Genomic DNA, 23426 nt, shown 5'->3' with positions numbered 1-23426 from the left:
TAAACATCAGATATAAAGATAATTAAAATAAATAAATATATACGGGACAAATAACACTGATATATTGAAATAAGTTTGAGACTTGTGTTACGAGATACTAACTCAACGATACTATATTTTATAATAAATACTTATAGAGATAAACATCCAAGACCCAGGCCATTCAAAAGAAGTTATTTTCTCATCATGCCCTGGTCGGGATTAGAACCCGGGACCTCCGATGTCACAGACAAGCGTACTACCGCTGCGCCACAGAGACCGTCTAAAATCAGATGAGTGATAGATACTATTAATAAAAAAAATACACCGACACGGTCTAGCTAGATCACATCTGTGTACGACTCAAGCATTAGACTGAAGGCGGTTTAATTACTCCAAGAGTGACTTTGGGAGTGATTTCTCATTAATGCCGCATAACTTAGACTACATGATTAATATCCTTCTTGTCTGATGGTAAGATAATATGAAGGCTTTCTCCCTTTTATATTTAAACTAGATTTTACCTGCATCTTCGCCTGTGCGAATTTAGTGCCACCTAAAAAGAATGTGCCGTGTGGTTCCCGGCACGAATAGAAAAATAATGCGACCACTCCATCTCTTTCCCATGGATGTCGTAAAACGCGACTAAAGGAGAGGCTTTTAAACTAGGGATTCTTCTATTAGGCGATGGGCTAGCCAAACAGCCTAACGTGGTCTATCTGTCTTTTCAAGATTTTTGGCTTTGCTCTGTACCCCGCAAGGGATATAGACGTGACTCTATGTATGCATATATGTATGTAAAAAGAATACAGGTTTTTCGCAAATTCCACAGGAATTATAATTTTAACCGGTTTGTATGGAATAAAGTTTAATTTGCAAATTATATATTTCATCAGTAAGACTTTCAAATGAACGCGTTCTTTGAGCCTTTCAGAGACTAGTGGCTTTGTCTACCCCGTAAGGGAATAAGACGTAATAAGAGTATGTATTGCGATGCTCATCTTGACATACAAAAGCGCTACATATACACGATTGACAAGCATTTAATCAGCACAAAAATAAGGTTCAATTTCCTCGCAGGCCTTACCACAGTTACTTGCGAATTGGCCTTGACAGATAATGAAAAGCCACACAAAAACGCTCTTTATGTACCTACAATAGAGTTTGTATTTATTGTAAACGGAATAATTTGTCACAACGTGCAATTGATCAACCAAAGAATATATCGGTTAGTTGGTTGCTAAATGTCTTGCAAACATCATCGATTCTTTTTTTTTTTTAATAAACAAATATTTCGTTTTAAGTAGGATCAAAATTTTTTTTAAGAAAAAAAATAGTACTTATTGATTTTGGCGCTTAAGTGAATGTGATTTCTTTTTTTTATTATTGTTTGTGTAAATTTTAAAAAGTGAGACTCATGATTGTAAAAGTTTGATAAATTTCGTACGAAAGTAAGTATATATGTTTCCTTTAATTACAACTAATTAAAAATTAAAATACTTTTCTTATTTATTTACTACTACTAACTAAAAATTAAAATAAAAACCAATTTGATAAAAAATATTGAAATACAAAAAAATTTTGTTTATTTTGGTGTAAAACACAAATTAATATAAGGTACTTTTTTTTCAATTTGTCTGTTTTATATAGGAAAATAATAACGTGTGGCGTTCTTTTAAATCAGTTAAGTTTATGATTTATTTTTTTATTAAGTATTTTGAAGAACCGATTTGAACGTTGCCGTAAAATGTTTCATCATTTTATTAACACATCTTTTCATTTACTTCTGCAATTTTGATACAGTAATAGAAAAAAAAACCAAAAAATTCCATACAAAATACCTAAATAAACAATAGGCATTTCATTCCTTTTTTAAATTATATTTATTTTTATCATGAAAACAAAAAGAGCACAAACTGCTTTCGGAAATAAAATGCAATGAAATATTCATTATGTCTGATTGGTTTCAAATTTCAAAAATAGAACTAAGTATACAATACTGTTGCGTGGGTGTTATTGTGACTAAAGTTCATTGAGAATGAAATTAAATTTTGTGCACAATAGCTTTTGATGTACTCGTACGAAGGAGGCTAGCAAAATCATTGAGATTGAGCGAGCCATGTCTGTCTCAAAGAACCTTCGCCAATACTTCATCGGGCTTCTTGACGCAGACAAAAATTTCACCCTTTTGACGTTGAAATACCAAAAAGTCGAACTAAATGTGATTCAACAGCTTCTTTTTGGTTCGAGTGGCTTATGTGTGGAATGAACTGTCTGCGTCTATATTCCCAAACAAGTACTGTCCGGAACATTCAAAAGTAGAATAATCTTCGTCTTTATCATTAATTTCCATCAGGTGAGATGCCTAATTGAATATTGAATGATAAAATGCATTCGGATAGGGCTTAGATAACCGAATTACTATGGAGACTGAGCTCAAAAAAGGCTCGACCAAGAATGACGTAGGTGGACGATCTGTCTAGATCCTGACATCAATTAATTCATAATTACAATGAATACTCTTGTGCACATTCTATCGTCAATTTCTAATTCGAAGTTTGGATTATTCTGATGTTGATGTTATAGAAGAAAATGTCGCAGTGCAGTTTGTTACCGCTTCATCTGTACTGACGCTTTGGAAGCGACAGTTAACTTAGTTTAAAGTAATTTATTCGACATCAACAAATGTCGTGAAACCAAATATAAATGGCAATAAGTGATGTTAAACATAACCCATAATAATGAATAAAAATTTTGAATTTCAACTTGAATTGATAAAAGAAGAAGTGGAGTGAAAAGACCTTTTACCGAGCAATCGCACGGTACTTATAAATCTTTAAAAAAAGGGGGATAGCTTTTACCGGGAGCCTAAGCTTTAAATATATCACAAATATTAAAGTAAAAATTAAGATATATTTTAAAGAACAAATTATTAGAGTAGGCATATAAAGTGTGAAGATGTAACAAACAAATTTTATTAAACAAATCCTTTTGCATTTATATAAAGTTGAAATTACGGCCTGTGTCCAATTCCAAATCAATTGAAACTCAAACTCAAGTTAAAGGGGCCTAGAACATCACGTATTACTTTGGCAGCAAGTTTATCCAGAACTTCAATCCAACCAAGATACTGCCACAATTTTCCCGTGAGATTACAAACTGCGCTTATTAAAAGAAGTCGTCAAAAGATTTCTTCAAGGTTAGGAAAGTTTACCTGTAGGTGAAGCTTGCGTTGTTAGACTCGTAAAAAGACAACATACATATAATCACGTCTATATCCCTTGCGGGGTAGACAGAGCCAACAGTCCTGAGCGCACTGATAGGCCACGTTCAGCTATTTGGCTTTAAGATAGAATTGAGATTCGAATAGTGACAAGTTGCTAGCGTATCGCCTAAAAAAAGAATCTCAAGTTTGTAAACCTATCCCTTAGTCAAAAAACAAAAGTAAATAGTTAGTTTGTCTTAGTAAAAAGACAAACCCTGAATTATTTTATTCAAGTTGTGTATACTCGAAGGAGAGACCGCCAACCAGGAATGATTTACACATCGGTTCTTAGTAATTAGATATAAAATAAATACATACATACATATAGTCACGTCTATATCCCTTACGGGGTAGACAGAGCCAATAGTCCCGAAAGTCGCCTTTTACGACATCCATGGGAAATTGATGGAGTGGTCCTATTCTTTTTTGTATTGGTGCCGGGAACCACACGGCACATAAAATATAGCATCGTTAAGTTAGTATCTCGTAACACAAGTCTCGAATTTACTTCGAGGCTAACTCAATCTGTATAATTTGTCTCCCCGTATATATTTATTTATTTATTAATTCACGTCTGACCTCCGTAACTTAGGAAGCAACCATAATTAACGCGAAAGGACGATGATCTCCTTTTGACCTTTGTAATGTATTCCGTTGGATCATGGTTGACTTTTCTTCCTCATGACGTCACTCCCGTTTACATCATCATACATACATAAAATCACGCCTCTTTCCCGGAGGGGTAGGCAGAGACTACCTCTTTCCACTTGCCACGATCTCTGCATATTTCCTTCGTTTCATCCACATTCATAACTCTCTTTATGCAAGCTCGGCGGTTTCGGGTACTTTCGACCTGACCCTTTACCAAGACGTCCTTAATTTGATCAAGATACGTTCGTCTAGGTCTTCTCTCCACATCATCACCTCTTTGTAAATGAGTCCGTGGTGCGCCTTTTTGACCATGGACCTATTTTTAGAGTTAGTCAGTTCAACGAAGTGATTCCCGTTTCACATCCGCAAACTTTGCAGGGCTGGGCATAGTTGACAGTATTTTGTGGTATTTTTCAGCATAATCAGTTAAAAATCTTACAACAACATTCAACATACTTATAACAATATTGTATCGCAAAACGATTCATACATCAAATTATTTGTATTGCCAATACCTTGACGCTTTATTTTTGCAGCTGTAGTGTAAAAAATTAATTGGCCAAGTGCGTTTACGAGAACCAGCGAGTTCCGTACAAAAATAAAATAAAGGAAAATATAAGTATTTATTATAAAATATAGTACCGTTGAGTTAGTATCTCGTAACACAAGTCTCGAACTTACTTCGAGGCTAACTCAATCTGTGTAATTTGTCCCGTATATATTTATTTATTTAATCTTGCCGTTCATTCCTACATGCAGTTTTTTTAACTAACCACAAGAAGTCTGAGCACTACTGCACACTACTACCTTTTTTAACTAGTAATTAGTTAAATCCACTTTGAGCTTATCTATATTATTTCTATTCTGATTGAAGTATATTTTACCGTAACTAAAAGGTATTATAATATTTTAATATATGTGTAAAAGTGTTTTGTGGCCAGCCGGCCCCCTAAGTATGACTTTTGTTTTTATTAACAGACAGTTTTCAACAAACTAGTTCACTTGGGTGTTCTTCAATACATATCCTGAATCAAGTTTTGGAAACTTGATTATTCTGGCCAACCTCATTCTAAACAATCGAAAGGCACCATTTTTTGTAATTTTTAAGGTACTCTGTTTTTCTTTTTTATGACAAGGAACCCTAAAAATAAAAAAAGTTCATTTAACCACATTTTCAATGGAACCTGTGTTTGCACTCATTATTAACGCCTTATCAGTAAATATACCATTTATTTTCTTGCTTCTCAAAGTACTCGTAAATATTATTGTCACGATTCTCGTGAATCGCAATAAATTACTAAGTTATTTTGTCATTATTGTTAAACCTCCGAATCTATATCTGTACGAGTACAAAGTTTTTTGGTAATTTTTATCAGTTAGCGTTTTTTTACGAAATTTCACGAGAAAAAATGATAATAGTACCTACCTACCTATTGATTAAATATCTAAAATACTGCAGACGTATTTTTGTTTTAACTTCTTTTGTTTATTCAATAACGTGTTTTGCTGTTTTCAAAAACTGTGAAAAAATCATAAATGGAATTTTACACGGCGCAGCGACGATGTTTGAAATGACTGCGTTTTGTTTTTCGAGATTTCATTGTTGATGTTGACATTTAAAAAAAAAATGAATGTAATTTTTTCGTAATATCTTTAAATTTACCTAACTAACACAGAAGAATTAATTCATGCTATATTATCATTATTTTTATCGGCGTGTGTCTGAGCCAAAAAGAAAATATACCTATTTGTAACAACAGGTAAACGTTATTGAAGATAGTCATTCATTAATTATTCTTGTGATCATCAATCAATCAATACTCTTACATTACTAACTGCCAGATAATGTACAACCGAAACAACTGAAGTAGGCAGCTAAATTTTGGGATGTTTCTATGTTAAGAAGAATCCTTAAGAAGCCTCGCGGCAAAGAAGAAGAGTAAATCTTCTTCCTCTTGACGATAATCCAGGTTACATCCTGACCTTCCTGGAGAGCCCGGAGTGCGCCCTAAAGACCATGACCCTGGAGTGGGTAAGTCAGGTTTTTACACGAATTCCCATCTGACCTCCGCAACCTTTGCAGGAGAACCTGTCTCATGTTGAATCATGGTTACAAAATAAGTAACCTGAATCTGTCACGATGTTTTCCCTCACCATTAGAGAATCGGTTAGCACTCAAACTAATGCACGCTTAGACAAGGGGTACATGGCCGATGTAGGATTTGAACCTGTGTCAGGTTGGGACATCACTTTAGCGCATTTTAGCCAATCACCACTCTGGAATAATACAGAATTCCCCGGGTTACCCGAAAAGCGACGTAGACGGAGGCGGAGTCGCGGCCAACAGGTAGTCTAGTATGTGTAAAGTATTTCCAAAATCATTCCCTCACACACAATACTCCAAAATTGGTCACGCCATTAAATGCGTAATCGCAAATGGTTATTATGTATAATTAGCTACGGCCTTGCTTACACGGCTGGACCAAAAAAAGGTATTATTTTTTACTTATACAGATACATAAAAACACGCCGTGTGGTTCCCGGCACCAATACAAAAAAGAATAGGACCCTCTATCTTTTTCCCATGGATGTCGTGAAAGACGACTAAGGGATAGGCTTTTCTATAGATTCTTCTTTTAGGCGATGGGCTAGCAACCCGTCACTATTTGAATCTCAATTCTATCATTAAGCCAAATAGCTGAACGCGGCCAATTAGTCTTTTCAAGACTGTTGGCTCTGTCTACCCCGCAAGGGATTTAGACGTGACCTCTTTCCCGGAGGGGTAGGCAGAGACTAAATTTTTCCAATTGCCACGATCACTGCATACTCCTTTCGCATTATCCACATTCGTAATTCTCTTCATGCAAACTCGCCGGTTTTGGATATATACATACTCTTGACCTGACATTTTGCTAGGACTTCCTTAATTTGATCAAGGTACGTTCGTCTAGGCCTTCCACCCTATCTGTTCACACGCTCCTTGTACATTTGCTTAGTCAACCTGCTTTCATTCATCCCCTCCACGTTATCAAACAATATTAACATACCCTTCTCTATTTAAATTTTATTGGTATTTATTAAAAAATAATAATCGCATCGTATGGTTCATCAAAAGGGCTTTTCATTCATTCATTCATCAATAAATATATTCTAAAAGAAATGCGTTTACAAACTGCAAAACGTTTTCTCGTTCATGTTAATTGAAAACAAAAAATTATTTGGATGGCAGAATTGATGACAGATGGCAGGCTAGCCCATCGCCTAAAAGAAGAATCTCAAGTTTATAAGCCTATCCCTTAGTCGCCTTTTACGACATCCATGGGAAAAAGATGGAGTGGTCCTATTCTTTTTTTTATTGGTGCCGGGAACCACACGGCACATAAAAATGCGGCATATATAGGTTATTTCTTTCTTTGTCGCTACCTTTTCCCACTTTCTACGTGGGGTCGGCGCAGTATGTTAGTTTTTTCCGATTACTTCTGTCAGTTCCCATCTCACTGGTCACTTTCTCCTCATACTATCCTTTACGCCGTCTATCCATCTCTTTTTCGGCCTTTTCCTATTTCTTAAACCTTTCACTTCCATATTTTTGTAAATTACTGACAAAAAATAAGGTATTTTCACCACACTTTTGCGCCGTTTCGCTGTCGTGTAAAGTTCTAGAAACAAATGTAAGCTATTGTTCATTTTTATAATTTAGATTAGTTAAACAAAAAAAAAAAAAACCAAAGAATAATCGCTTTACTTTGTTTGCGAAGAGAAAAGGTTTTTACTTGTCTCTTGAAAAAAAAAATGTGCGTTTTGATTTCATGTGAATAAAGTTATTTTTTTAAGTAATACTTTTATTAGCAATTTTTTATTATAAAAAAACAACGTTGTCATTTAGTCGATAAGTGGAAGGAAAAACTAAGCGGCAGTCATAAAATCTTCAGATATAGACATGAGGATAACATAGAAATGACCTCACATTTTCCCTGTAACTTCCTTACGATACTTTGAACTGCAGTCGGGTATATGAGGAAGGATGTTGGCAGAGGTCAGTTCGTATAACAAAGGGACCATGGACTTTCTTGTCAAATGTATTCTTCCGTGTGGTTCCCGGCACCAATACAAATAAAGAATAGGACCACTCCATCTCTTTCCCATGGATATCGTAAAAGGCGACTTAGGGATAGGCTTACAAACTTGGGATTCTTTTTTTAGGTGATGGGCTAAGTAACCTCGAAAGTCGCCTTTAACGACGTCCATGGGAAACGTATGGAGTGGTTCTATTCTAAAGTGCTGGAAATCACACGGTACGACACGATATAGTCTTGGTCCAACTTAAAAACTGGTATTCAAAAATACCATAATAATTTGTTACCGCTTCTTCTGCACTTACGCCTTGGAAGCGGCAGTAAACTTAGTTTTTAAGTAATTTATTTGACGTCAACCAATGTTGTTAAACCATACGTTTTGACAATTATTAAGCGATATATAGTATCCTATAGTAATGAATAAAAATTTTGAATTTGAATTTGACCTCTCCCTACCCCTATAAGAGAGGTAACGTGGCAAGGGGTCAGCCTTTTCAGTGAATTTTTACCGGTGAATTTATAACGATGTCACGGGCAATAGCTAGTACTATGAATAAAATTAACATTCTTCAGAATTATTATTTGACATTGTATAAACAAAACGCAACACAAACGCGGGGAACCGCCGCGCCGAGCTGTTTAATTAATTTCAAATTTAAACTTTGACACTTGTAGGTAGGCACACTTCTCATACCTTCGTCGCTAATTGTGAATTCCTTGTTTCATTTATTTTGAGTCAATTGTAAGAAAATACAGTGTTATTTTACTCATTAAAATCCATTAAATCCCAATTAATGTTATAAATTCTAAAGCAAGCTTATATGTTTGTTTGTAAATTAAATTTTACGTATATATAATTAAGAGTCTGGGAGAAGGTCAAAGAATACGTTTCGTACTGGTAAAAAAATATATTTTGTAGGTCGCGCTAAATTTGGCGCTTTTTATAAGTGGCGTCAAAATCGCCCGTGCAAAGCTGCGAATAAAAGCTAGTAGATAATATAAGCTTAACAATTTTCTACGACATTTCGCAAAAAGCAGTTTTATCATTCTTTATGATGCTTCTCACTATGCTGAGCTCGCTATCGGATATTTAAATATGAGTATTCAAAGTGTACCTAATAGTTTCAAACAATTTCAGATAGTTACAGAAATGTGCCGTTCGCGGAAATATTTGAACTTTGTCAATATACGTGATGAACTTGATACCAACTTTGTCGTTATCGTGATGTAGGTTCGAGTTTTCAGGTCAAAAGTTGCTAGATGATGAAGGATAGGTACCAATATAAATAACTAGCATATACGCGCAGCTTCACCGAATTCGCGAATTTAGATGATTTATTTGCGCCACCAACACTTCTTCCTTCTGTCTTTAGTCCCGGTTGCATCCTCACCTCTCTAGAGAGGAGCCCGGGGTATGCCTTTAAACATGGATCTCGGATTATGTGAGTCAGGTTTTTACACGAAGCGACTCCCATATAAGCTCCGCAAACTTTGCAGGGGTACCTACCCCGTATTTGACCCATGGTTACACATCCAATTGCCTGAATTAGCAGGTGCCCTAAACATGTCTTCCCTCACCGTAAAAACATCAGTTAGTATTCAAACTAATGTACATAACTTTGAAAATATTAATTGGTATTGTTGTCTTTTTGCGCATCACGCGTTCGACGCTCTTTTTCTTTGCGCCACCTACACTTTTATTTCTAACTAAGAAGATACTCTAAGACCTACACCAGCGAATTTAGCGTTACCTACAAATGTATACAGGCTTTACGAAAATCCCACGGGAAGTTTGGTTTTACCAGAATGAATAACTCCATATCCTTCTCTACACTCTTCAGACGAAATATTTCAAAAACATTGTATTTATGTTTTTAGTTCTGATTTTGCGAATATTTCGCAACAAGGACTCCAAACCGTTTCAGTTGTTTTTTCATTATATGGTCAGCGATTTCTGGTACCCGTTTTGCATACAATTTTAGCAAACGTTTAATATTTTTGCAAACATTTTCATTAATGTTTGGAATGATTATGTTCCTTACAGAGATTTCCTAATCTACATACGACCACGTCTTATTTAAAGTTAAATTTATATTTATAATCGTGTCAGGGTTTACAATAAGTGGCGATCTAATTTGAGATAAAAAAAATATGACAACCAAAATATTCTATCAGATTTTACTCATTGATATGTCCACTTGAATGTATGCAAACATAGTCAAGTCGGAGATAAATTTGATTTATCATATTTACTGCTACATTTGAATCCATACTATTATTATGAATGCGAAAGTAAGTTTGTTTGTGTCTCATCACGAATTATCAAAGGAAACCGATCTTCTTGAAATTTTTCGTACATTTAATTAAGAGAAGAAGGACTTTTCTTTCCGGTATAAACTATAGCTCCTGTAAAATTTGCAGGTGGCGCTTAATTTGCGCGTGTAGTGGCGCTAAAATCGCATATGTACATAGGTGGCGCTAAATTCGCGCGAGTGAAGCCGCGGATGAAATCTCTAAAAGCAAAGAAATGTCAACTCAAATTTCACTTGCACTTATACAGTCAACTTTTTAAAATTTGTTCCTCTCTTCAAAGCTTAACGTATAATTTTTAAAGACATTTTACATCATTAAAATAATTTCTCCTTTTTTATTTAATATGGTCAAAGCCTTTTCATTATTTTTACATGTCTACAAACCGTAATCACTTGAACATCATTAAGTATCTCCCATATTATTTTTTCCATTAAGTATCTAAAGACGTACTCGCCAAAGTTCTCTGAATAACTCATTAGAGTCACGACAATATTTATTTTCATGAATCAGTTTGTACTACCGGCAACATAAATACTCAGAGACAAAATTGTAGGTATATATTTATATTTTGAGATACATACATTCTTAAAGTCTGGTGAAAAAACATATTTATACATCACAGCTTTATATACTTAATTACGTTGCTGACCGTACGTTTTATGTTACTAGCCAATACCTACACATTTCACATTATTTTGAACTAGAGGCCGCCCGCGACTTCGTCCGCATGGAAACCCTATCAATCCCGCGGGAACTCTGGGATAAAAAGTAGCCTATGTGTTATTCTGGGTCTTCAGCTACCTACATACCAAATTTCATGGTAATCGGTTCAGTAGTTTTTGCGTGAAAGAGTAACACACATCCATACAAACTTTCGTCTTTATAATAGTAGTAGGATTTAGAATAATTATGAATAACTAAATTTGGTTATTGGAATTACATAAAAGCTATAATTTAGAACGAATTGCTTTCAGCATTTAGAAATTTCTTTCGTCCGACTTTTTTTTTTGGACTAAGCAATTAATTTTCTAATAAAAATCTTTTCCACAGATAAACGACCATGGGGAAGGATCCGAAGATAAAAACGGACAATTTCAATTCAACGTAAGTTTTATATATCTACTTAGTACATACGTACATAAAATCACATCTTTGTTATTTACTGAGGAGACAGAGCCGTTAGTTTGAAGACTTAAATTTATAGGCATCATTCATTCATTCATTCATCATTAAACTTGTCTAAGTCTTGAAACTATTTGCTTTTGAGATATAATCCTGATGAATATACATACATACATACATATAATCACGTCTATATCCCTTGCGGGGTAGACAGAGCTTACAGCCTTGTAAAGACTGATAGGCCACGTTCAGCTATTTGGCTTTAAGATAGGATTGAGATTTAAATAGTGACAGATTGCTAGCCCATCGCCTAAAAGAAGAATCCCAAATTTATAAGCCTACCCCTTAGTCGGCTTTTACGACATCCATGGGAAAGAGATGGAGTGGTCTTATTCTTTTTTGTGTTGGTGTCGAGAACCACACGGCACATGAGTATGTGTGTACATTTCAATTGGTCTCATTTTCTTCAACCGATAAGCCTTAGTAACAAGGATAATCTTTGAAGGCATTAAAAACTTGTTTACGAATGAATATGTCAGCTCACTAGTAGCATTAACCCCAATCCCCAAGGTGACTTGGTGTCAGGTAGAATAAATATCTACGCCGTGTGGTTCCCGACACCAATAGAAAAAAGAATAGAACCACTCCATCTCCATGGATGTCGTAGAAGGCGACTAAGGGATAGGCTTTCAAACTTGAGATTCTTCTTTTAGGCGATGGGCTAGCAACCTGTCACTATTTGAATCTCAATTCTATCATAAAGCCAAATAGCTGAACGTAGCCTATCAGTCTTTTCAAGACTGTTGGCTCTGTCTACCCCGCGAGGGATATAGACGTGGTTATATATGTATATGTATGTATGTATGTATCTCTACGCCACAAGCCACAACAGCCAATGCCTCGCTAGCCTATAACAGCGAAGAGTCTAAATCGCGCAAGCAAAGGATCCAACGGATTGGAGCATATATACAAACTCCGACTCACTCACATTCAGGTAACTGGATATGTAACCACAATCGATCTAATACGTGTCAGGTTTACCTGCAATGGTTGCGGAGGCCAGATGGTAGTCGCTTTGTGTAAAAACCTGACTCACCCAATCCAATGGTGAGGATGCAAACGGAACTGAATGCCAGGATGGAGGGGATGAAGAAAACGTAGTGGGTAACGCGATGAAATGGATGCAATTGGATACAAATTCGAGTTTACTTGCTCGAGTCCTTATGATCGATTAAAACTCGCACTAAGCCCTCAGGTACCGCGTCGACTGCGGCATGGCAATGCGCAAGATTGCAAACAAATTCGTATAAAAATACTTTTGCCTGGATCTATCTTCGCTTCCTTGTTAATTCACAAAAAAAGGATGTACGAGTAGTTTATTTTACTCCTGAAATTCTATTGTATTTCTGCCAAATTTCGTCAAAAACAGTCTTGTTTTTTTATTCCATACAAAAACGCATACATAAAATCATGCCTTTTTCCCGGAGGGGTAGGCAGAGACTACAGAGACTACATCTTTCCACTTGCCACCATCTCTGCATACTTCTTTGGCTTCATTCACATTCATAACTCTCTTCATGCAAGCTCGGCGGTTTTATTATTAATCCATTATAAACAAACATACAATTTTTTGGTCTCAATTATATTACTATGAACTTTAATCGTGGCAAGTAGAATTCCATAGTCTCTGCCTACCCCAATGGGAAATAGGCGTGATGGTATGTATATATGTATATATAATTGCAATGAGGCGACTGCGAAGCGTTCGATGAGGTCAAACCTGTGTTCACCTTTACGAGTAATGTCATAAAAGGCAATATCTAAATAATGAAAAGGTCATGTTAGATTATGAAACAAGACGAGCATAAATGGTAACATTGAAAATAAGTCCAGACGAATATCTTTTGAACTACTCCTAATTGGGGACGTTCTAGTAAAATGTCAGGTCGAAAGCTGACCTGAACTATAAATCTAATCATTATTCTATTAAAAATTCTGGATTCATGAACGGGGAGATAAGGTGGGTGAAATTATTATAATGCAATAATAGACGCAATTGAAAAGATGTAGTCTTTGCACCATCCAAAATATGTGAAGTTACGCTCGGTCGACCAGGTACTATACAAATGTCAGTAGTAATTTGATGATGATTGAAGAGGGTGCAACACAGACAGAGCATGACCGCAAGCGCCTACTAATGATGTGCTAGCGGACAATTTTAGAAATTGCTAGTCAATTAAAAACAAATATAACGACTATTCAATAAAATACACGTGTTAAAATAAAAAACTGAACATATGAAGAACACTTTAAGACCGGTTAGTTATGAGAAACTAGCGACCCGCCCCGGCTTTGCATGCGTAGCATTTATACATGTAAACCTTCCTTTAAAATAACTCTATCTTTTAAGAAAAACTGCATCTAAATACGTCGTGTAGTTTTAAAGATACAGACATACAGAGAGACAGACGCGAAAAGTGACTTTGCTTAATGAAGTGATAATGATGTAGAAATAAAATATAAGAAAATAATGTTCAGCTTGTTGAATTGAAAACTAAGACTACTGAACCGATCTCGAAGAAATTTTGTATATTAATAGTGTGGAATACGGAAATGGACATAGGGTAATTTTCATACGGCGCTGTCAATAATTAAATTCGAACTCGGAACCTTCAGTGTCAAATGCAAGCACACTACCGCTTCAGCCACAGGCCGTCAATGAAATTAATTTGGAAGTATGAATACATACACATACAAATAGTCACGTCCATACCCCTTGCGGGGTAGACAGAGCCCACAGTCCCAAAAAGACTGATAGGCCATAAAGCTGAACGCAGCTTTCTGGCTTGATAATAGAATTGAGACCCAAATAGTGACAGGTTGCTAGCCCATCGCCTAAAAGAAGAATCTCAAGTTTAAAAGCCTATCTCTTAGTCGCCTTTTACGACATCCAAGAAAACAATATGGAGTGGCCCTATTCTTTTTTTTATTGGTGCCTAGAACCGCACGGCACAACAATATATAAAGTATGGATTATTACTTAAATTTCATTGGTATCAGAACATTGAATGATATTGAACAGACCATTGAACCGTGAACAACAATAGAGGGTATTACAATTAACTCAGTCAACATACCGTTTCAGATAGAATGGCACAATTCCATCTAATCTGATCAAGGGCGTTTGCCAAAGGTCATTTTCTAATAATGAAACTGCAGGTGGCTCAATATTGTTTTATCGACACATTTCACAGCGTGATAAAGGAATGTTGTGATGTGAAAGAAGATGTAGTTACAGGAATCGAAAAGGGTATGTTAAGATGGATCGGTCATGTAGAGAGGATGAATGAAAGCAGAATGACTAAGCAGATATACAAGGAACGTGTGGAGGGAAAGATCGCAGTGGGAAGACCTAGACGAACGTATCTTGATCAAATTAACGACGTCCTGGTAAAGGGTCAGGTCAAAAGTACCCGAAACCGCCGAGATTGCATGAAGTGAGTTATGAATGTGGATGAAGCGAAGGAAGTATGCAGAGATCGTGGCAAGTGGAAAGAGTTAGTCTCTGCCTACCCCTCCGGGAAAGAGGCGTGATTTTATGTTGTTGTATGTTGTTGACACATTTCACACTTTTTCAAGGCTCAAAGTTGAGTTTGCGTCTTCATCCTTCAATATTCCCCGATTGCATTTTCATCACTCTGGAGAGGAGCCGGGATATACCTTTATCCATTGATCCTGGATTGGGTGAGTCAGGTTTTTACACGAAGCGACTCCCATATGACCTCAGCAATCCGATTATCTATGACACGTCTATGACGTACTGGCGCTGAATGTAAAACACATATTATTATGTGTGCGTGAGGCGTGTATACATATACAATTGGACGGCATACTAATTGATGCTTCATTTTGCCGTATAGTAAAGCTCTGTCCGCCGTTTTTTCTACGTCAATGCTCATTAATATCTATTGTGCATACATACATAATTTGATTTGATTAGTGATTTGTTTATTTTATAACTATGTACTTAATATTTTCTTGTTACTCTGTAAATTTCTATGCAATAAAGATATTACAAACAAACAAACATATATCACGTCTATATCCCTTACGGGCCGACAGTCTTGAAAAGACTCATAGGCCACGCTAGTCAGTTATTTGGCTTAAAGATAGAATTGAGATTCAAATAATGACAGGTTGTTAGCCCATCGCCTAAAAGAAGAATCCCAAGTTTATAAGCCTATCCCTAAGTCGCCTTTTACGACATCCATGGGAAAGAGATGAAGTGGTCCTATTCTTTTTTCTATTGGTGCTGGGAACCACACGGCACACCTATTGTAATATAAGACTAAACTCGCTTATACCAAAACTTGACTAATAAAAACGTTGTTTTAATAACGTGTTTACTTTCATTATAATTCTGTCATACATTAATTTATTCATAAATTACTTTTTCAGAGCTGAATTGACCACAAATCCTGGGTTCCAGTCGTCTCTAAGTGTCGCATCTAAAACTGATGAGAAACCATACAATCCCTTCGAACACAGAGTTGTCGAGCACCCAAATTCGTGAGTAATTTCTATGTTCATTTCTTTTTTGGGTAACCTAAAACGGAAACCTATTACTAAACGTGTGGCGTGTGGTTCCCGGCACCAATACAAAAAAATTGGACCACTCCATTTCTTTCCCATGGATGTCGTAAAAGGCGACTAAAGGATAGGCTTACAAACTTGGGATTTCTTTTTTTAGGCGATGGGCTAGCAACCTGTCACTATTTGGATCTCAATTCCATCATTAAGCCAAGCAGCTAAACGTGGCCATTCAGTCTTTTCGGGACTATTGGCTCTGTCTACCCCGTAAGGGATGTAGACGTGACTATATGTATGTATGTATGTATGTATTACTAAACCCCCGCTGTCTGTCTGTCTGTCCGTCCGTCCAACTGTTACTAGGCTATACATCATAAACCCTCCTTCTTCCACCTGTCTTTAGTTCCGGTTGCATCCTCACCATTCTGGAGAGGAGCTTGGGGTATGCCTTTGACTATGGATCCTGGATTGGATGAGTCAGGTTTTCACACGAAGCGACTACCATCTGACGCAGGTAAACCTAACCCGTAGATATTGGATCGATCATGTCTACACATCCAGTTGCCTGAATGTGCAGGTTTCTTCACTATGTTTTCCTTTACCGTCATCATAAACTATGATAGCTAGAAAGCACAAAATATCTATTTCTATTGTCGCTATAACAACAAATATTAAAATAAATGAAAATATTAAGAGAATAAAAACATTTCACAAAACGAAATTATACCCTACGTAGAAATATTAAAATTTAATATAACATAATATTTAGATACGTAGTGTTTTCTTATTAATACGCATTCTTATTAATAACGCAATTTCATACTCGTATCCTTCTCTCGTAATGCATCTACGTGGTAATTGAAGCTTTCCTAGAAATTGGAATCCTATTAAGAAGCGAGATATTGTAGTACACACTAGCTATTGCGCGGCGCTTCGCTCTAATGGGAAATTCGAGAAAAAAGTACCATATTTTACTACCGAAGGTCAATTCTGTGCCAAATCTCGTGAAAATCAGTAGTTTATGAGTTCGAACGAACTCAAAAACTACTGACTCTTCTTACAGACGTGCAAAAATACAAATCGCTTCTCTTTATCATTAGTGTGGATGATATGGAATTCGGGTTCTATATAAAAGAGGTTACAGTCTAATTTATTAGCTAATATACATATATCAACGTATAGCAGAAACCGCTCCAAAATGGATTTCCAAAATTTTCGTGGGAATGTAAATTAGATTAGTATTTTGTATTTAGTATTTTGTTTCAAACGGGCGGAATTTTACACGTTTACCTCGTGGACAAACTGATATCCACAAAATGCACAACTAATAGTGCTATTTTTTTTAATTATTCGCATGAACACAACCAAATAGGTACTTAGAATATATATTTGTCGTAAGTGTCGTATGATTCCCGGCACCAAAAGAAAAAAGAATGGGACTACTCCATTACTTTACCATGGATGTCTTAAAGGCGACTAGGGATTGGCTTATAAACTTGGGATACTTCTTTTAGGCGATGGGTTAGCAACCTGTCACTATTTCAATCTCAATTCTATCATTAAGCCAAACAGCTGAAAGTGGCCTATCTATATCTACCCCGCAAGGGATATAGACGTGATGATATGTTTATGTTAGTTGTTTGTATGTATTCATAAGAAGATGCTTGATTGACATATCAACGTATAGCCCAAACCTATTGGCATTGTCATAAATTTTCCTTATGTAGTCTAAGAAGATTTGTCGAAATTCCCGCGGGAAGGGAAATTGACAGCATTTTTTTTATATGTGTGGCATAAGTTGCATATACCTACGTTTTGAAATTGAAATTGTTTTATTTTTACAACTAGCTGTGCCCGCGACTTCGTCCGCGTGGAATTGTTATTTTGAGCATCATTGAAGCCCTCAAGGATGAATAATTTTCCCCGTTTTTTTTCACATAGTCCATTTTTTGTTTTCTCGTTAAAGTTGCAGCGTGATGTTATATAGCCTAAAGCCTTCCTCGATAAATGGTCTATTCAACGCAAAATAATTTTTCATTTCGAATCAGTAGTTCCTAAGATTAGCGCGTTCAAACAAACAAACTCTTCATCTTTATAATATTAGTATAGATTATGCAAAAAAATTGATGTACCTACGTGAGTGCTTGTTGTTGTCTTGTTGAAGATGCTATTCAATCACGCAAATTCTATTGGATGGATTTTGATGAAACTTACGTACACGGGAATAATTATGCCTGGAATAGAACATAGTTTATTTTTCTTACAAAAGCAAAGCTTGGAAGCGCAGCTGTTAAGAAACGAATAAATTCTAAAGACAAAAAAAGGAAATTATAATAATGGAAAGTTAAAGTACCTATCTCTTTGTTTACAACATTTGCTGTCTTGCCCATTGGAGACATCACAAATTAACTGTCACAGCTGGTGACCCGCGAGCAAGCGACGTAGAGCTGATGCTCAGTCCAGATGCCGAAAGTGAATTAAGGAACTCTACCGAATAAGTACCGATGCTGCAAGCATCGGTACTATATAATTTTGCCAGCGGCTACAATCGCGTTATTTCTTAAATTCTTGTGGCGCCATCTCGTATCGGATGGTCAAAAACTAAATATCTAAACCACGGGAACTAAATCAATGGTGAAATAGTAAGAACTGGCGTTACTACATGTGTGTTATTCCAGCTAATCTTGAGGAGCATGGCAACCGTCGCCAATGCGGGGCGCGTCAAACTACCTACATAAAAAAAAATTCTTCTCAAAGATGTGGTGAAACGGTAAGTGCTGGCGAAACTAAATCAATGAATAAAAGAAGTTTTAATTATATAATTAATTAAAAATAAAAATTTTGCCAGCGGAGACAATTGTGTTATTTCTTAAATTCTCATGAGGCGCCATATCGTATCGGGTGGGCAAAAAATAAATATCTAAACCACGGGAACTAAATCAATGGTGAAATGGTAAGTACTGGCGTCACTACATGTGTGTTATTCCTGCTAATCTAGGGAGCATGGCAACCGTCGCCGATGCGGGGCGCGTCAAACTACCTACATAAAAAAAAATTCTTCTCAAAGATGTGGTGAAACGGTAAGTGCTGGCGAAACTAAATCAATGAATAAAAGAAGTTTTAATTATATAATTAATTAAAAATAAAAATTTTGCCAGCGGAGACAATTGTGTTATTTCTTAAATTCTCATGAGGCGCCATATCGTATCGGGTGGGCAAAAAATAAATATCTAAACCACGGGAACTAAATCAATGGTGAAATGGTAAGTACTGGCGTCACTACATGTGTGTTATTCCTGCTAATCTAGGGAGCATGGCAACCGTCGCCGATGCGGGGCGCGTCAAACTACCTACATAAAAAAAAATTCTTCTCAAAGATGTGGTGAAACGGTAAGTGCTGGCGAAACTAAATCAATGAATAAAAGAAGTTTTAATTATATAATTAATTAAAAATAAAATTTTTGCCAGCGGAGACAATTGTGTTATTTCTTAAATTCTCATGAGGCGCCATATCGTATCGGGTGGGCAAAAAATAAATATCTAAACCACGGGAACTAAATAAATAAACAAAGCATAATGAATTTAATCAATAAAATGCTATTTATTTAATCATCCATATCCATACATATAATAAAACTGTAACTGAACCTTGTCTGTACATTGAAGATATTTAAGAAAAAATATTATAAGGGGTCTTTTTAGGGTCAATAGAAGCCAAAACAATTTTTTTTAGAATTTTTGTCTGTCTGTCTGTCTGTCCGTCTGTCTGTCTGTATGTTTGTACGCGCATCACGCAATATCTACCGAACGGATCTGAACGAAATTCGGCACAGATATAGTTCGTAACCTGGATTAGAATATAGGCTACTTTTTATCCCGAAATTCTATCCCAAGGGGATGAAATAGGGGGTGCAAGTTTGTATGGAACTTCGTCATTTTTGAATCGATATAAAAAGCTATAAATAATTAATTATCATATTTATTATGATTAAATAAATAGCATTTTATTGATTAAATTCAAAAAAATTCATTATGCTTTGTTTATTTATTTAGTTCCCGTGGTTTAGATATTTATTTTTTGCCCACCCGATACGAGATGGCGCCTCATGAGAATTTAAGAAATAACACAATTGTCTCCGCTGGCAAAATTTTTATTTTTAATTAATTATATAATTAAAACTTCTTTTATTCATTGATTTAGTTTCGCCAGCACTTACCGTTTCACCACATCTTTGAGAAGAATTTTTTTTTATGTAGGTAGTTTGACGCGCCCCGCATTGGCGACGGTTGCCATGCTCCTCAAGATTAGCAGGAATAACACACATGTAGTAACGCCAGTACTTACCATTTCACCATTGATTTAGTTCCCGTGGTTTAGATATTTATTTTTTGACCATCCGATACGAGATGGCGCCACAAGAATTTAAGAAATAACGCGATTGTAGCCGCTGGCAAAATTATATAGTACCGATGCTTGCAGCATCGGTACTTATTCGGTAGAGTTCCTTAATTCACTTTCGGCATCTGGACTGAGCATCAGCTCTACGTCGCTTGCTTGCGGGTCACCAGCTGTGACAGTTAATTTGTGATGTCTCCAATGGGCAAGACAGCAAATGTTGTAAACAAAGAGATAGGTACTTTAACTTTCCATTATTATAATTTCCTTTTTTTGTCTTTAGAATTTATTCGTTTTTTAACAGCTGCGCTTCCGAGCTTTGTTTTTGTAAGAAAAATAAACTATGTTCTATTCCAGGCATAATTATTCCCGTGTACGTAAGTTTCATCAAAATCCATCCAATAGAATTTGCGTGATTGAATAGCATCTTCAACAAGACAACAACAAGCACTCACGTAGGTACATCAATTTTTTTGCATAATCTATACTAATATTATAAAGATGAAGAGTTTGTTTGTTTGAACGTGCTAATCTTAGGAACTACTGATTCGAAATGAAAAATTATTTTGCGTTGAATAGACCATTTATCGAGGAAGGCTTTAGGCTATATAACATCACGCTGCAACTTTAACGAGAAAACAAAAAATGGACTATGTGAAAAAAAACGGGGAAAATTATTCATCCTTGAGGGCTTCAATGATGCTCAAAATAACAATTCCACGCGGACGAAGTCGCGGGCACAGCTAGTAATAAATATGATAATTAATTATTTATAGCGTTTTATATCGATTCAAAAATGACGAAGTTCCATACAAACTTGCACCCCCTATTTCATCCCCTTGGGATAGAATTTCGGGATAAAAAGTAGCCTATATTCTAATCCAGGTTACTAACTATATCTGTGCCGAATTTCGTTCAGATCCGTTCGGTAGATTTTGCGTGATGCGCGTACAAACATACAGACAGACAGACGGACAGACAGACAGACAGACAGACAGACAGACAGACAAAAATTCTAAAAAAAATTGTTTTGGCTTCTATTGACCCTAAAAAGACCCCTTATAATATTTTTTCTTAAATATCTTCAATGTACAGATGTACAGACAAGGTTCAGTTACAGTTTTATTATATGTATGGATAATTACAATATTGCCGTGTGGTTCCCGGCACCAATACAAAAAAGAATTGGACCACTCCATCTCTTTCCCATGGATGTCGTAAAAGGCGACTAAGGGATAGGCTTACAAACTTGGCATTCTTTTTAGGCGATGGGCTAGCAACCTGTCACTATTTGAATCTCAATTCTATCATTAAGCCAAATAGCTGAACGTGGCCGATCAGTCTTTTCAAGACTGTTGGCTCTGTCTAGCCCACAAGGGATATAGACGTGACCATATGTATGTATGTATGTATGTATAATTACAATTCGGCATTGATACGGCAAGATTCCCTGTGCTGATTTTCAGACGTTTTTTAGAAATGGTTTTCATTTAGTATTAAATAAAATAAGTTTGATAATTCAAACATAAAAATACACAGTCACAAACAATCACTTAATTTAAAACGTGTAACCTAGCACGATTTTAACTAATAAAATGTTCAAGTCGTGTGATAATTATTTCAGCTAATAACCAATTTGCGCACTTAGTAGTATAATTATAAGAGACAGTTTATTGTTTCCTTATCTTTCTCATAGATGTCGTTAAAGGCGACTAAGCGAAAGGTTTACAAACTTGAATTTTTTTATAGGCGATGGAATAGCAACCGTTGTCTTTGTCTGCACGTTGTCTTTCAAAACTGTTGGCTCTGTCAACTCCGCAAAGGACAAAGACGTGAATACATGTATGAATGTTATACTTATAACTATTTCTTGATTCACATTGATATTACAAATTTCCTTCATTAGTTACGTAAGGGAATATAAATAAATTATAAATGTTCATCATCCCGCAGCACCATCGGTTCAATCCTGCATCTCCTGAAGGCATGCCTCGGCACGGGACTGCTGGCTATGCCGTCAGCCTTCAAGAACAGCGGCCTCCTGGCAGGGTCTATAGGCACCATCATTGCTGGTTTAGTGTGCACACACACTGTACACATTTTGGTAAGTTAGTTTTTAACTGATTTGTTAACTCATCCTCGAAACATAGGATCTGGAGATACGTTTTTTAACTCGTTAGTGTAAAGAAAAGAATAGATTAATATCTTATAGATAAATGTCTAAGACCCAGACCAATCAGAAAAAGTTCTTTTCTCATCATGCCCTGGCCGGGATTCGAACCCGGAACCTCCGGTGTCACAGACAAGCGTACCTACTACCGCTGCGCCACAGAGGCCATCGAATTAATGACGATTTACTCGTACATATTTAAATTTATTTGATATCTAAATTGTGGATGATTAAAAAAAAACAAATCTAAAGGTAAAAACATCTCAAGAAGTGTGCGTTGACGCCAAAAAGCCTTCCATGAGCTTCGCTGAAACGTGCGGCGCCGCTTTCACTCACGGCCCGAAAAAGCTCCAGCCGTGGGGAGGTTTTGTGAAGTAAGTTTGATTTGACTTTACTGCACGTTCAATTATATGAAAACATAGAAATCCCATAACATATGTATATGTAGTCACGTCTTTATCCCTTGTGGGGTAGACAGAGCTAACAGACTAGAAAAGACTGAAAGGCCACGTTCAGCTGTATGGCTTCAACTTAGAATTGAGATATATATAGTGACAGGTTGCTAGCCTATCGCCTAAAAGAAGAATCCCAAGTTTATAAGCCTACCCCTAAGTCGCCTTTTACGACATCCATGACATAAAATTAATTTTATATTATTTTGATTTCTATAAATAACTTGCTTGAAATCATAAGGTGTTATGTAATTTCTTAAACTAGTTACATCATACTCGTACACCTTTTCTCTTCTCTACTTTCTTGCATCCTTTTTTCATCATCCACTTTCAATCTTTTCATGCAGGCTCATCGGTTTTATGTGACCTTTTACCTCCAAAGAATATTTTAAACTGGATTAAGTTTAGGTAA

At 36.1% G+C, this 23426-nt stretch overlaps 1 protein-coding gene across 1 annotated transcript in view; it reads left to right on the top strand.

Moving 5' to 3' along the window:
* Positions 1-1279: 1279 nt before the first annotated feature.
* Positions 1280-23426, top strand: part of LOC106142952 (proton-coupled amino acid transporter-like protein CG1139) — a 29182-nt gene continuing 7035 nt past the window's right edge. The window contains exons 1-5 of the mRNA XM_060944746.1: positions 1280-1430; positions 11335-11388; positions 15865-15975; positions 22346-22496; positions 22815-22936. Of these exons, the coding sequence (XP_060800729.1) occupies positions 11345-11388; positions 15865-15975; positions 22346-22496; positions 22815-22936 (428 nt within the window). The 5' untranslated portion in view covers positions 1280-1430; positions 11335-11344. The remainder of the gene's footprint in view (positions 1431-11334; positions 11389-15864; positions 15976-22345; positions 22497-22814; positions 22937-23426) is intronic.

The sequence above is a fragment of the Amyelois transitella genome, chromosome 6, assembly GCF_032362555.1.
Source record: "Amyelois transitella isolate CPQ chromosome 6, ilAmyTran1.1, whole genome shotgun sequence".
NCBI lineage: Eukaryota > Metazoa > Arthropoda > Insecta > Lepidoptera > Pyralidae > Amyelois > Amyelois transitella.
The sequence above is the reverse complement of the archived record's forward strand: the minus strand, read 5'-3'. Positions and strand labels throughout refer to the sequence as shown.